The 13,000-nt window shown below is 45.3% G+C and overlaps 1 protein-coding gene across 1 annotated transcript; it reads right to left on the bottom strand.

Moving 5' to 3' along the window:
• Window positions 1-9,693: 9,693 nt before the first annotated feature.
• LOC121358728 (cytochrome c oxidase assembly protein COX20, mitochondrial) lies at window positions 9,694-12,964 on the bottom strand. The gene is made up of 4 exons (XM_041477162.1): window positions 12,722-12,964; window positions 11,096-11,210; window positions 10,892-10,955; window positions 9,694-10,434 (listed from the first exon to the last, which is right to left on the bottom strand). Exons 1-4 carry the CDS (start codon window positions 12,752-12,754, stop codon window positions 10,293-10,295), a joined length of 354 nt encoding a protein of 117 aa, XP_041333096.1. The 5' UTR covers window positions 12,755-12,964; the 3' UTR covers window positions 9,694-10,292.
• Window positions 12,965-13,000: the final 36 nt, after the last annotated feature.

Below are 13,000 nucleotides of genomic sequence, written 5' to 3'. Positions count from 1 at the left end.
CTTTGCTTATTTTGGTACTCTATAAAATGATATAGTCTTAAACTAAAATATAAGAGCCTACACTTACTATGTGGTTGTAAAGCCTGTATTTCAATTCAGAAGTCTGGGATGTTTTGTTTTCAGTTTCTTTGTTGTCTGGTGTTTAAAAAAAACCCCAACAAAACAGCCACACGTGAGGCGCTTCAACTCACGCTCAAAAAGGAGTATCATGTTTCTATTAAAAATACTCCTCTCCAACAAAAGCTGTTTTGGTAAGTTCAGCACTATCTGAGAAACAGAATTCAAAAAAGCTTCAGCACATGCTCTACCTGGGACACGTGTAGCTCAGAGAGGGGGTGGAGAAGTCCACGTACAGTCCTGCTCGCGATTTGTCACAGTTGAGTGGAGAGCAGCGCTTGCATGGAGCTGTGTGTTCAGCCTGGGCCCGCCCACACACTCAACGTAGCTCTGAATATTCCTAGAGTAGGGATTTATTTTGCCATGTGAAAATGGCTTTTATAGAGAAGCAGTTACCTAAAGAGTAACTAACAGTAAACCCACAGTTTGCATTTAAAAGGGACAATACAGCTGATGGCTGTAGAAAGGTGAGGAGGGCACGGCTGTACGTTGCCAAAACGAGAGGCTGAGCCATCTGTCGTGTTCAGTGATTTCTTGCAGCTTACAAGGGTTTGTTTACATGCAGGAAAGTACTTGGATTAGAGCAGCACAGATAGTGGCATACAGCACTGGGGTCTGGGCTCATGTTTCGGGGTGCTTTTCCTTTTGGAGTGCAAACTGGGTTTGCCTTTTTCTACCTGAGATGGGTATTTTTCCTAAGAGAGTACAAACCTGGATAGCTTCGGGCTTAGCTCTGTGACAATGGGACCATGGCACACGGTGCCTGTGCAGCTGTTGGCAGCAGTGCCAGTGCTGCTGGTGGTGCTGTCCTTGCAGCCCTGTCTGACGCAGCTGCTGCCGTCCCATCCATCCCTGAGCGGGCTCTGGCCGCCCCGCCTTGCCCGAGGGCGCCGTGCGCGCTGAGCTGCAGGCTCGAGGCAGGGCTGCGGTGTCTGTCCCGGGAGGAAGCGCCCGGTTAACGACCAAACAAATTCCAGCTGTATTTCTGCCTTTGCTAGTAACAGTCGCTAGGATACTCACTGTGTACATGGAGGTGCTTCTCCGACACCCCACGGGCTTGGCGAGGGGAGGTGTCCTGCGTGAGAGGACTTTGTAAACAGACTCAGCTGTGGGACATCAGGGGCAGGCTTTGGTTCTGGGGCGGCTTATGAGATCCCTGTCCCCACACCCGGCTCTGCTGTCGGGAGCTGGGCTTCCCAGTGTGCTGGGCTGCTTCCTCTGCTGCACCAGGAGTACTCGGCAGTGCTGCCACCTGTGTGTAGGAGCTCAGTGTAAGTGGCACCTGTACACGAGCTTCTTTCTGTGCCTACCGCAGGACAGTCAGCAGCCAAGAGATTTTTAGACATTGTGCCCACTTTTTCTGATAGTGGAATGAATTAAATCAGTCTTCTCGCTACATCCTGTGCAGTCCAAGCCACTTGCATTGAAAGAAAAATTCTTACTCATGATGTAAGCCACTAATTTTTTTTTTCCTTGCAACAGTCCAAGCACTGCTTTTAATAGAAATAGGTGAAGTCATATTTTAAGATTAGGAAGTTTCCTTGTCCATGACCTTTTGAAAAACTAGGCCAGTGCTTTCTAACAGGGCAACTCAGGCAAAGCCGCAAGAACTCAAACGGAGTTGCAGAGACATGAAATACTTTGACACTTCTGCAGATGTTAGCTGCCAGGGGCTGGGCTTTCCCAAGCAAGGAAGCGTGCACACGCTGTATTTGTGAACTAGCAAGGGAGGAGTATGTAGAGCTGGAGACAACTTGGCCCAAAGCACTGTGGAGGATGGGGAAAGCCCCAGGGTGTCAGAAAAAGCTGCTGAGGAGCACGGGGAAACTCAGAAGAGTGCTTTGTAACTCGTGTGTGTAACAGCCTGGCTGTGGTGAAGTTAGAGCAGCGCCTCTCTCACACACATCCTCATCCCTGGTGCTTTGTTAGGCACCAGCCATCTCCTCCAGCACAGAAGGCCTCTCCAGAGCCAGCTCTTACAGGGAACTGGCTGAAATCAGGACTTGGCCAGCAATTACTCTGGGTATGACTCTTGCCTTAGTTTGTCTTTCTGCCAGTACTGGGAGTGGCAGGAGGATTCAGCTATGTTGGTTGCTATGTAAACTTAGCTGTAGCTTAAAAAAGATGCTCAATGTTTAACATGTTGTCAACATCAATAGCAAAAAACAAAGGCAAGTGTAAAAAACCTAGAAATACAATTACTTGTGGGTGACTTGATATGCAAGTGTTACTTTAGAGCAAGTTTTTGTTATCTCTTCTGGTTTAGTAGACAATCTTTGATCTACTGAGTACTTTTGGTCCTAGAAGTTACTAAAATCAAAACTATGGGCAAGACATAGAGATGGGGGGAAGAAATTACTAAGTCTTGAAGAAATATTTACTTGTAATATCTTTTTCTGAAAGAAGTGACATTTGGGGTTTGCTTAGACACTTGGGGTTTGCTGAGAAACAAGACTCAGAAAAGTTGAGCTACCAGAGATGAGTATCATATGCAGGTTGTGAGCAGCAGAGCTGTGTACCCAAAGCCTGGCACCTCCACATGCTGCACACTTTGTCTTCTCTGTTATGTGCTTCCTGCTGCTGCCAGAGCACCTGTGATGCTGTGGGGCCTCCCACCCAGCCTGGGAGTACTGCATTGGAGAGAACAATTCCTGAAGGCAAAAAGGGATGCTTTTCAAAAAGGCTGTCCTCTGCATGGCACTGGGCTTTTCCTGCCTTGGGTTCTGCAGATTCTCTGTGTCTCTGTAGGCTGCAGAATCATAGAGATTTGCTTCTGGACATGGAGTCCATCCTCCCGCTTGCAGCAGGACTGGCACCTGTGCTCAGGTCAGCTGGGGCTTTGTCTAGAGATGCTTGAAAACCTGCAAAGGGTGGAAATTACATGGCCTCTCTGGGCTGCCCAGTGCACTGCCCTCAGAGTAAACCAGGCCTGTCCTCCTGCCTGGCCTGGAGCCCCCACATTGGAATTTGTGGCCATTGCCCCTATCCCATCTCCTGCAGCTATCAGGAGATGTTTGGCTCCATCTTTGTGACTGTCTTGCACATAATACTTGGCTCTTATTAGTTCACCCCACAGACTAAATCCAGCTCCTTCCACTGTCTTTCCAGAGGGCAGGCCTTGAGCTCTGTGGACAACTTAGGAGCCCATGACTGGAATCTCTACAGTTTTTCGACATCCTTTTTGAGCAAGAAGCCCAAAGCTGGGCAGCAATATTAGATGCCCTGCTCAGCAGTGTCAGTACTGGTGGATAAGTGCATCTCTCCATCCACTGGCCACGTATTTCCTGATGGAGCTCAGACTGCAGGCTGACTTATTTGCAGAGAGAACACTCTCCTGGCCCACATTCAGCTTGGCAGCCTCTGTAAGTCCCATCCTCTTCAGCAGGGCTGTGATTCAGCTAACTGCTTCCCAGCCTCTAGTGGACAGTCCATTAGGCAAGCATCTGCCCTATAAAACAACATCAACAATAAGATCTAACCTATTGTTAAACAGTGAGACAAGCACCTCAAAAAGAAACATTAGTTGGAAATTACTTGTGCAAATTAAATATCTTGTGTGTTCGCCCTGTTTAGTCTGAGAGACCTTGGAGAAAGCAGCTGTGATAGCTCAGTAAGAACTACTTCAATACTTAAGTATCAGCGAACACAATATTTAAATGTCACCATCTGGGTATTTGGATCCCAGACCTAGGATATTCTATCAGTCACACCTTTTTGCATGAACTTGCCCGCCCCTTTGTTACAAGAAGTATCTCCTGTGTGGAGCAGAGCCCACCAAGCATCACACCAGCTGCCAAAGCTCGAGATGACTGGCTGGTTCCTGTATGTGGCTGCAATAGGAGCTGCTTCCTCCAAAGGGAAGGAGGTGGGAGCAATCACTGTGATCCACTGCTCCAGTCCGCAGGGCTGAACGCTGAGCCCAGCCCTGCTTGGCACTGAGAGAACTCCACAGTCTGCTTGGCGATGGAGAAGGTGGTGGAGGCCTGGAGACACTTCCTGAAAATCAGCAGCTCCCGGACATTCCTGGGAGGGGGCTGCTGCTGCTGCCGCTTCAGCGGCTGCCTTGGCACAGCCCCAGGATATTTATGTGCCTCCACAGCCTGGCAGCCGGCCAGCCTCTTTTTATTTTTTTCCTTTAAGGAAACACCCGCAGAAGTGAAATGAGACTCCAACCGTTTCTTTCAGCAGATTCTTGCAGACAGTGAAGAAAAGTTTCCAGGAATGATCTTGTTTTTGTAGGTACTTACTGCCTTGGAAGGTCCATTATTTACTAAGTACAACTATCCTTCTCTAGTTCCAGAACAAACCCGGGAATATTACAGCGCTGAAAGCAACTGAAGGGCTGGTGGGGGAAGGGAGGGAGTGCATGAGCTCCTCCTCGTATGGTGGCTGTATTCCAATTAGCATGGATCCCACAGGAGGCCTTCAGTAGAGGGACCCTGCTGCTGCTACATCATTATCTAAACCCTTCTGACTTTTTTCTGGTTTGGTGCCATACCAGGAGTTTGTGACTTCACACAGAGGTGTGGTTTGTGGCATCTCACAGCATTCCTGAAGCATGGAGAGCGTCCACACAGCCATGTGCTGGGGCATCCCTCGCTCTGCTGGAACCCAGCCGTGATCCGAGGGAGCAGCTTCCTGGCCATCTGATAGGTGGCAACTCTGTGACCCACTTAGGTGCTCTCGAGATAAGTCTCTTGCAGAGCTCAGGTGTGGGTGAGAGAGATGTACAGACTGAGGTATGGTGACCCCAATGGAAGGATGAATGGTGATAGTGAAATTTCTGAGTAGAAATTAATGCTGACTGGCTTTTGGGAAGGAGAGAGCCATTGTGCTTGTTAGTGGGTGTAAGAAGGCCTCTATGGTACTGGTTCAAGGCAACCTTGTGAGGTTTAAGAAGAAAAGGCTGAGCTCTTTTTATCTATCTGGGAGTCTCAGTAGGCAGTAATGGAAGAATATGACACTGGGATACTATCAGAGCTAAAAAACAGAGTCAAACAAGTTCTGTCATGGCCTCCCAGTGCTGCCTCAGGACAGCCCTCAAGGGCTTTAAATATTGGATGAAAGCATTATAAGCACAGCATGGAACAATCACTGGTAGCTCCAGATTTCTTTGGGGGGTCTGAATAGGGTACTTTCCGCTGTATTTTGAGGAACAGGCTGTCAGAATTTTTTTTTTTTTTCTCTGTATTTGCTCTGTGAAGGACTCCTGCAACAGCCATTTGTGGAAATTTATCAGTCCAGTAATAAACCTGCTACTGGCTTTTCATCTTCAGAGATATTGCCACTATCTCATCCAGAGCCTGAACGTTTCCTGAAAGGGAGGGGTATTAGCTTCCCTTTAATTGCTTAAGTAACATAACAAAGAGCAATGGCAGGTGGGCTGCATCTCTCATCCTGTTTCCACAGCATCTGTGCAGTGTCACAGTGATGACATGGTGGAGAAAGATCTCTCACTGTGGCCACCTGGCAAAGGTAAAGGTGGCAAGAACTCTTGACCTGGATGACAGAAAGCATGAATATCAGCTAGAGCTGTAAAGCTTGTAAGTGAACTCCAAAGACCTGACATGCATGTATATGCAGGATTGAAGACCAAGATGTGTCATGGATAAAAGCACACTGTGAGCACCAGAGTTATCACAAGCCATTTGCCATTAATAGGAGAGATGAGGATCTGTTGTCTAGAGAGAAAATTCACACTGGCTGAGAGCACACCTGCTGCTCTTTGTTACAGCATCTGACAAAATAAACAAGGAGTTTAAAAAACATGCAAAGCATGTGCTTCCTTCTCTCCAGAGCAGGAAAAGGGGGAATCTTTTTCTGTTAAGCAGATCACCATTCTATACAATCTGGGTATTGCTGGAGCTGTGGCCAGTCTAAAGAGAAAGATCCCCGCCGTGCTAATTGTCCACTCCCATGGTACATTTTAGGTACTGCCAGAGGGCTCCTGGCATGCTCAGGAGAGTTGAGCGTTTTGACGCACTCTTGCTCATGACAGATGACAGAAGCTGGCAGGATTAAAATAGCCTCAGAACAAACTGCTCTTAATCTTGAAAACAAGCAGACATAAGGATGTCGTGACCTATTCCCGAAGGAACAGGCAGACCCCCTGCTGGATGGCTCTCAGGCAAACTATGAACTCAAGCAGAAAAAAACCAAAGGAGTGTGTGAAAAAGAGCGAACCGACCCTTAGTCAGGGTGCCGTTACCCATGAACAAAAGTCTGTGTTTTCCTCAAACTGTCATCCAAGGTTCTACCTCTCGTTACCCTCCTCCTCCACCACCCTTTGAAGGTTTAGCAGCTGTATGTGCTTAATGTAATATTTTCATTTTAAATGTAAGAAAGTAACCTGTTCCAAGGCCTTGATTCACATTGACTAAAACTCAGTTCCACTTCTGATATGGAGTTAGTTCTTGGTTCTTCACTTACAGGGGGGAAAAAAATATCAAAGGATCATCTCCTTGAGCATCTGAATTTACTGTAAAACTTTGTTTTGATCAGTTTTCCAAGGCAAGAACAACATATTTGTTTCAAGAGTTAAATGGAGCAAGCAAACAACTTTCATTGGTAACCACCAAGCTCTTGAGCTAAATGTCTGGATAGGAACAAGAGAAGTATGGGAATTAGTCTACTAAGCTGGAGAAAATATTTTGCTTGGGAGCTCATTACAGCTGAATTCACACAGTACTTCATTGTTACCTGGATTGCTTATACCAGAAATAACAAACGTACTTCCTCCAGACCCAAATAAAAAAACCTACCAAAAGCCAGGCTCAGCGACAGGAGATGACCTTTCCTTTGCGGCACTCAAGGACTCGGGGTGGGCGGTGACACACAAAGAATCTGGAAGCCTGCAAAATGCAGAGAGGGCCCAGATCTCCATAAAATCTCTGCTTGGATAAAAAGATAAATGAAAAGTTTGGGATGGCAGCTGTAATTGCCTGTGCTGTCACCTTTAGAAAAGTTTTGAGCCTCTCAATGGCTGAAGAAGGACATTTGCACCTGTGAGAGGCACTGAAGGCACATGATCACACGCAGCTCTGGGAACCGGGCTGGCAATTAACCTTCGATCTCCAGGTTTCAGCCTGGTGCCTCCCACAGTGACTTCCCTTCCCGAAGGACCTGGAGGACACACCTTGCACAAGTGGCCTCTGGCCACTGCTGGAGTCCCAAGTGTGCACTCCTGCTGGAGGAGGCTGCAAACGCCTTTTCCCAGAGAATCGTTACTGCGGGGAACAGGAAGAGAAAGGTGTGGCGGAGCAAAGGGGCCATAAACCCATCTCTCTATTTTGCTGGTGGTTTAGGCTGCTTTAAGGAAGGATTTCCCTAACTTCAGGGATAAAAACTGCTTGTCAGTCACTGCTCAGTGACCAAGCAACTTAACTGTCGGTAAAATAAACAGGGTTTTAATAACATACAGTTTCAAGTTGCTATACTTCATTCTCTCCCTTTTTATGATTTATTCTGAGGGGGCTGAAAACCAAACATCTTTAAAATTACTTTTTCTTTTCCATCCTAGTAACTGGTAAGTTTTAATTTAGACAAAGCAAAGCAAACACTATCATATCTGTCATGAGCTGCAATTCTTTTACATTTCAAGTCTGATACTAAATACAGAGGCGTGGTGCGCATTTCCACCAATGACTTAAGATTTGTGAAATTAACAGTAAGAGATAAATAACTATTTTTAAAAATAGTTGTCATTGTTTTCAAATGTCAGAATTACTTAAATAACAGAAATTTTTGTTTTCTTGTCAATGTATCCTAATTTATGACAACTAATAGCTTTGAGATATTTTTGTTTTATCCTGTCTCTCACTCTTTAATTGGGCTAACCCATCAGTCACTTTCCATTCACTCTCCATAGCTGGCACGGAAGCAGCTGGAACCAACACTTCGAGGAATTATGCCAGACTTTTTCTCCTGCATGTTTGACCATGAGCATTCTTCCCTCTGCTGTTGCAGGCATCCCTTTCACACTAATGGAGTCCTGCTCACCTCTTCCTTGTCTTATATCCCTGCCCTATTAGGCAAAGGCCTGACTTTCAGTTAATTCCATCTCGAGTTTTACTGAAACACTGAAGCTCCAATGTGCTGGCCAGGCTGCCTGCACATTGCCTCTTCCCCAGCTTTTTTGTGAACATCTGGCATGCTCATTTTACACTCTGCACAGTGAAGCAGAAGTATTAGATGAGTTATCTACGCAATGCAGATACATCTAGCATTTCACAGTTACTGCTAAAACCGTGGTTAAGCTGCTATTGGGCTAATATCCTTAAACACAGTAAATTATACCAACACCAATTAACACCAGAGAGGATTTAATGCTGCAAATTTTCCCCAGATTTTTTTGACTTACACAGTATCATAATGTTGCTTCTTTCTCACCAGTCGCAGTATTTGCGTTTTGAAGGATGCCATCATGCACATGCTAACTTCTTTCCCATCAGCACAAAACACCCTTCACTTCTCTCTCTACAACTGCTCTCTGCCAAAGAGTGAATTTTCATCCCTGTGCTTTTGTTGCCTAAACCCCCCAGCTGACCTATGACCTTGCAGCCAAAAGACCCCCTGCTTAGGTTGCACTTTCTTTTCTTAGCTCAGATAGGAAAGAACTCAACCATGTATTAAAACAGGAGCTTGTTAAGACCAGCTTCATGGCTCACTCAGTTTCCCACTGCTGCTCCAAGGGCTTTACGAAGCAACAGCTTCCACCCCAAGGAGAAGCCTCCTGCATCCCTTTGGCCCCCCACCCAGCACAGAACCAGGGGAAACATTCTTCTCTTCTGAATTACCTACCAATTAACTTCTCAGTTTGGATTTTGCAGTGAGGACAGTAAGTGTTTCATTGCATTAATTCTTCTGAAGACTTTTTATATAAAATATGTAAGTCAATGTCCTCAATAAAATGTATCTTTGTTTCCTTCAGAACAAACATGAGGAATAGAGGGGCAAAAAGGAATCAGAGTATATAGGTTTGTTTTCTTCTTATAAGAAGCTAATCCACAGAGGGTAGAAGTTTAATTTTCTCAGTGTAAATAGCATGTTTGTTCAGTGCTCTCAAATATATTTCCAAATAAATAAGTGGAGCAGTACTGCTGTTAACATCTGGATTTTCAAACCTCCCTGCACCAACATGAGTTAACAACAGATCACAAACTCTCTCAGAGTAAGTACAGGGTGGGGGAAAAGGACTATTTTTGCTTGGTGACATGACTTTAGACCACAAAGTGCTTACAGCATAACAGACCATAAATCATTACATGAAAAAATAAAAACATTGTGTCACTCGTGCAGGCAGAAGCAAGCGAGTGATGCCATCACTCATCTTTTTACCAATACGCTATTAGACCTAACACTGTATTTCCAAATAAGATGGTTTCCTTGACATTATCTACTGATACTTCTTTTAACTGAAAAATCACTGTAGAACATGCCTTTAAAGAAAAAAAAAATGAAAGATAAAACAAACATTGCTACTTACAAATATAATGTAGATTATGATTCCACAAATAGTAAGGAAGTGTCTTAAGTAGCAGGATTTTAAATGAAGTAAAAAATTATTTACTTACATAGTTTAGACTGCTCTGAAGTGTGATTTTATTCATAGTTTGAAACAGAACAAAGATGGAAAACCTTCAGCTTCACAATGTATGTAAGTTATCTGGTTATCCTGCAGCTGAAATCTTACAAAGGCTGCTGACTATCACCCACTTTGCACAAGCAAAGCCTTCTCCTACTGTTCAAATATTCCTGTTTCACAAACAGCACTGTTAATAATAGCATTTACTCAACAGGTGATGAAAATATTTTCCTCTATTTAAACGAGATGTAATTACAACTTTGCTAAAACAAACCACACTCTGTTTATAATGGAAGTTAAAGCAGTCCCAAATCACTGTTGTCAATCCTCTGAGACCCTGAAGAGAACGCACCAGCTCCCAGATGATTAACAGGACGTCATTCCAAATGTGTGCAGTCACATACATACATACATGAAACAAAGCAAGGCTTGTACCGACTTAACAGATTCACTATGAATTTCCTGCTCAGGTTTGCTAGGAAAACCATGATTTACCAGTTTTAGACACCTCACAGGCTTGCAGTGTAGACTGACTTTTTTTTGGACCACCTTTTCCCAAAAATGTATTAAACCACAACTCTTCCGGAGCAACCTATGAATCACTTCTTTCACTGCCAGTTTGTTTGTTTTCTGGATCAAGATAACTGCCTTCAAATAAAATTCTGTTTTTGATTCCTTCTTTAAGCATTCTTTGCCGGATCCTTTGCTGGGCCAAGGTGTACCTGCAGTAAAACCTAGAGGAGGGGATGAAAAGGAAACACAATTCCCTGCTTTATAGTAGTGGCAGTATCAAACCAGAGTCATTCAGGCAGCTGAAAAGTTGCAAGCACATGGGATAATGCTAGTAAAATTAAGCATGCTGCCTTTGGAATTAGGACACAAGGATGGGGTATGAAAAGGAAAAATAATTAAGAAAAATAGAAAGTGGGGGAGTTGATAGTTTAGGATTCAAGAAACAATAGGAAGTATTTAAAATATATATATATAAACATAAACATTCAAACACAGTGAAATGTTTTCCTTTAAAGAAGTATTTTGGGGAGAAGGAAGAGGATGCTTTGCTAGGCAGGTTTTTTAATGTGGTTTCAAAACCAACATGAAACACTGTTTCTGAAAACTGAAACACAGGGGATCCTGTTGTACAATTCAGCCAACACAGGCCAGTCAAAACTGAAGAAGCATTTTACATACCAGTATCCTAACATTGTGGAAATATAGCTACCAACTGCAACATCACAAGATCTTCTGACTCTGCCTGAAAGAAAAACAAAAAATCGTCTGAAAAGTTAGAGAAAACAACTTGTATGACTTCCCATTATTAATAACACCTAAACGCAAATAGGTTTTTTTTGCTAGCAAATAAATATATAAAACCCAAAAGGAATAAATACTTACTAGTTGCTAAAAAATGTCCAAGACCCATAACTAAAGCCCCCAAGGAGCCATAGAGCACTGACTCTCGTGCACATGGAACATTTTTAACATCGAGAAATCCCAGGAGTTTAAAGGACTGTAAGACAAAACAAAATAAAAAAAAAACCAACCATAAATTAAAAAAATCACTTCTGTAGAAGTCTATGATGCCAACTCAACTGTAAAACTGACTTGTTATCTTAATAGTCCAGCATAACCAGTTGAGAACGTACTGCATCCAGGGTTAGAGACGACCAAAAGTGAAGAGGTACAGATATATCAGGGATGTTTTTGGAAGACTTAACTATAAATTTATATAATATAGTTTTGCACAAAACCGTTGATACATCCTTTCCACTGAATATTACAAATGAACTACTTCATTTTTTACCTTTACATTCCCCCAAAAAGGAAGGGAGAAGACCCTTAAGAATCCAGGATTTTTGTTACATCACAACAAACAAGGAAGGTTACAATCAAGTACGCAGTTGGTCATGCCATGTAATTTTAGCACCTGAAGCAAGCATATGTGCTTGAAAAAAGTTAGTTACTGGAGAATGAGCATGTAGTAGAGAACCTTACACTCAATAATGAATAAAAAGATTTACAAAAGACTAATTTATGACCTAACCCTCTGTCTAGGCAGGGGCTGGACACATGGGTCAGGGCCAAGGCAGCTGCCCCTCAGTAACACCTGCACATTTTTCTGCTGTCAATCCTTAGGTCAGGGATGGTGTGAGAATACGTTTCAGTCTATTGCGCTTAAATCATGAGAGCATGACGAATCACGTGTGCAACTGTAGCAAAATTCATCAAAGGTGAATTGTTTTATTCAGTTGCGAAGGTATTCCACTTGGCAAAGTAGATTTTAAAGAGGGAGTACTACAGTATTCAACTGCTTGTGGAGGGCTGACAGCTCTATGAGAGAAGTCATTGTGTCACTGTGGTAATGGGGATGGCAAGCATGGAAAGCCCCAGCGTTAGTTTTATCCTTGCTCCCTAGGGACAGCTATCAGCTGTCCCTGTGTACAAGCAAGACAGAAAGGATGTGCTCTATGTTGGTCGAACCCCCTAATGAGTAATTTCAATTGCTCTCATATGGAAGAAGTCACTCGATATCTTGCTGTTGTTGGCTAAGAAGGTACCCCTGCTACATCCCTGCAGCGTGATGCATCCTTTTAAAATAGCGTCTCACCTGTTGCCAGGCTGAGCATCATTTGTTATGTCTGAGCACTGCTGACCACCGGCCTCACAAACCCTCCACTCTCACCACGGCGTTTCACCCGCCGAGAGAAAGGCCCGGGGCAGCCCAGCCAGCACGGCCCCGCCCGCCGGGCCCCGCAGAGCCTCCGTTCCGCCGTGGCTTTCCGTGTATTGTTCCCGAGCTATTTCCTCGGGCGGAGGAACAGCGGGCCGGGGCGGTGGCGGGACGGTCACTGCTGCTCTGCAATGACCTCCCGTGTCCCCAGCGCGGGGCGGCCGCGGGCAGCCGCGTGCCGCGCAGCTCCTCCTCATCCTCTTCCTCCTCCTCCTCCTCACGATCTAATCTTTTCTCATCCTCCTCCTCCTCCTCCTCGCCCCTCGCCGCCCCCCCCCGCCCTCCATTACCTTCCCCGACTCAGAGTCGCCCTCGCCCGCCATGCCGCGGCAGCGCCTTCCCGCCCGCACCAGCGAGCCGGGGCTGCGCCCGCGTACAGAGCGCCGCCGAGGGGAGGCCGCTCCGCCCGCCCCGTCTCTATGGCGCCCGCGGAAGGGGCGGGGGCGGGCGCGCCGGCGCCATTTTAGGTCCCGGCGCTGAGCGAGATTCCAGCGCGAATCCTTTGTTCGGCGAAATGGGTCACGGCGCGGGGGGCGCGCGCGCGGGCACGCGGCCGGGGGGGCGGGGCG

The sequence above is a fragment of the Pyrgilauda ruficollis genome, unplaced genomic scaffold, assembly GCF_017590135.1.
Source record: "Pyrgilauda ruficollis isolate IOZ18807 unplaced genomic scaffold, ASM1759013v1 scaffold4, whole genome shotgun sequence".
Taxonomy (NCBI): domain Eukaryota; kingdom Metazoa; phylum Chordata; class Aves; order Passeriformes; family Passeridae; genus Pyrgilauda; species Pyrgilauda ruficollis.
The sequence above is the reverse complement of the archived record's forward strand: the minus strand, read 5'-3'. Positions and strand labels throughout refer to the sequence as shown.

What these genes read in the sequence shown, in the direction of transcription:
- LOC121358728 (XM_041477162.1), bottom strand. Translation starts at nt 12,754, where the DNA reads ATGGCGGGCGAGGGCGACTCTGAGTCGGGGAAG. An exon ending in GCGACTCTGAGTCGGGGAAG is followed by an intron (nt 11,211 to 12,721) that starts GTAATGGAGGGC and finishes TTTGTCTTACAG; the next exon opens with TCCTTTAAACTCCTGGGATT. An exon ending in TCCACAATGTTAGGATACTG is followed by an intron (nt 10,435 to 10,891) that starts GTATGTAAAATG and finishes CCCCTCCTCTAG; the next exon opens with GTTTTACTGCAGGTACACCT.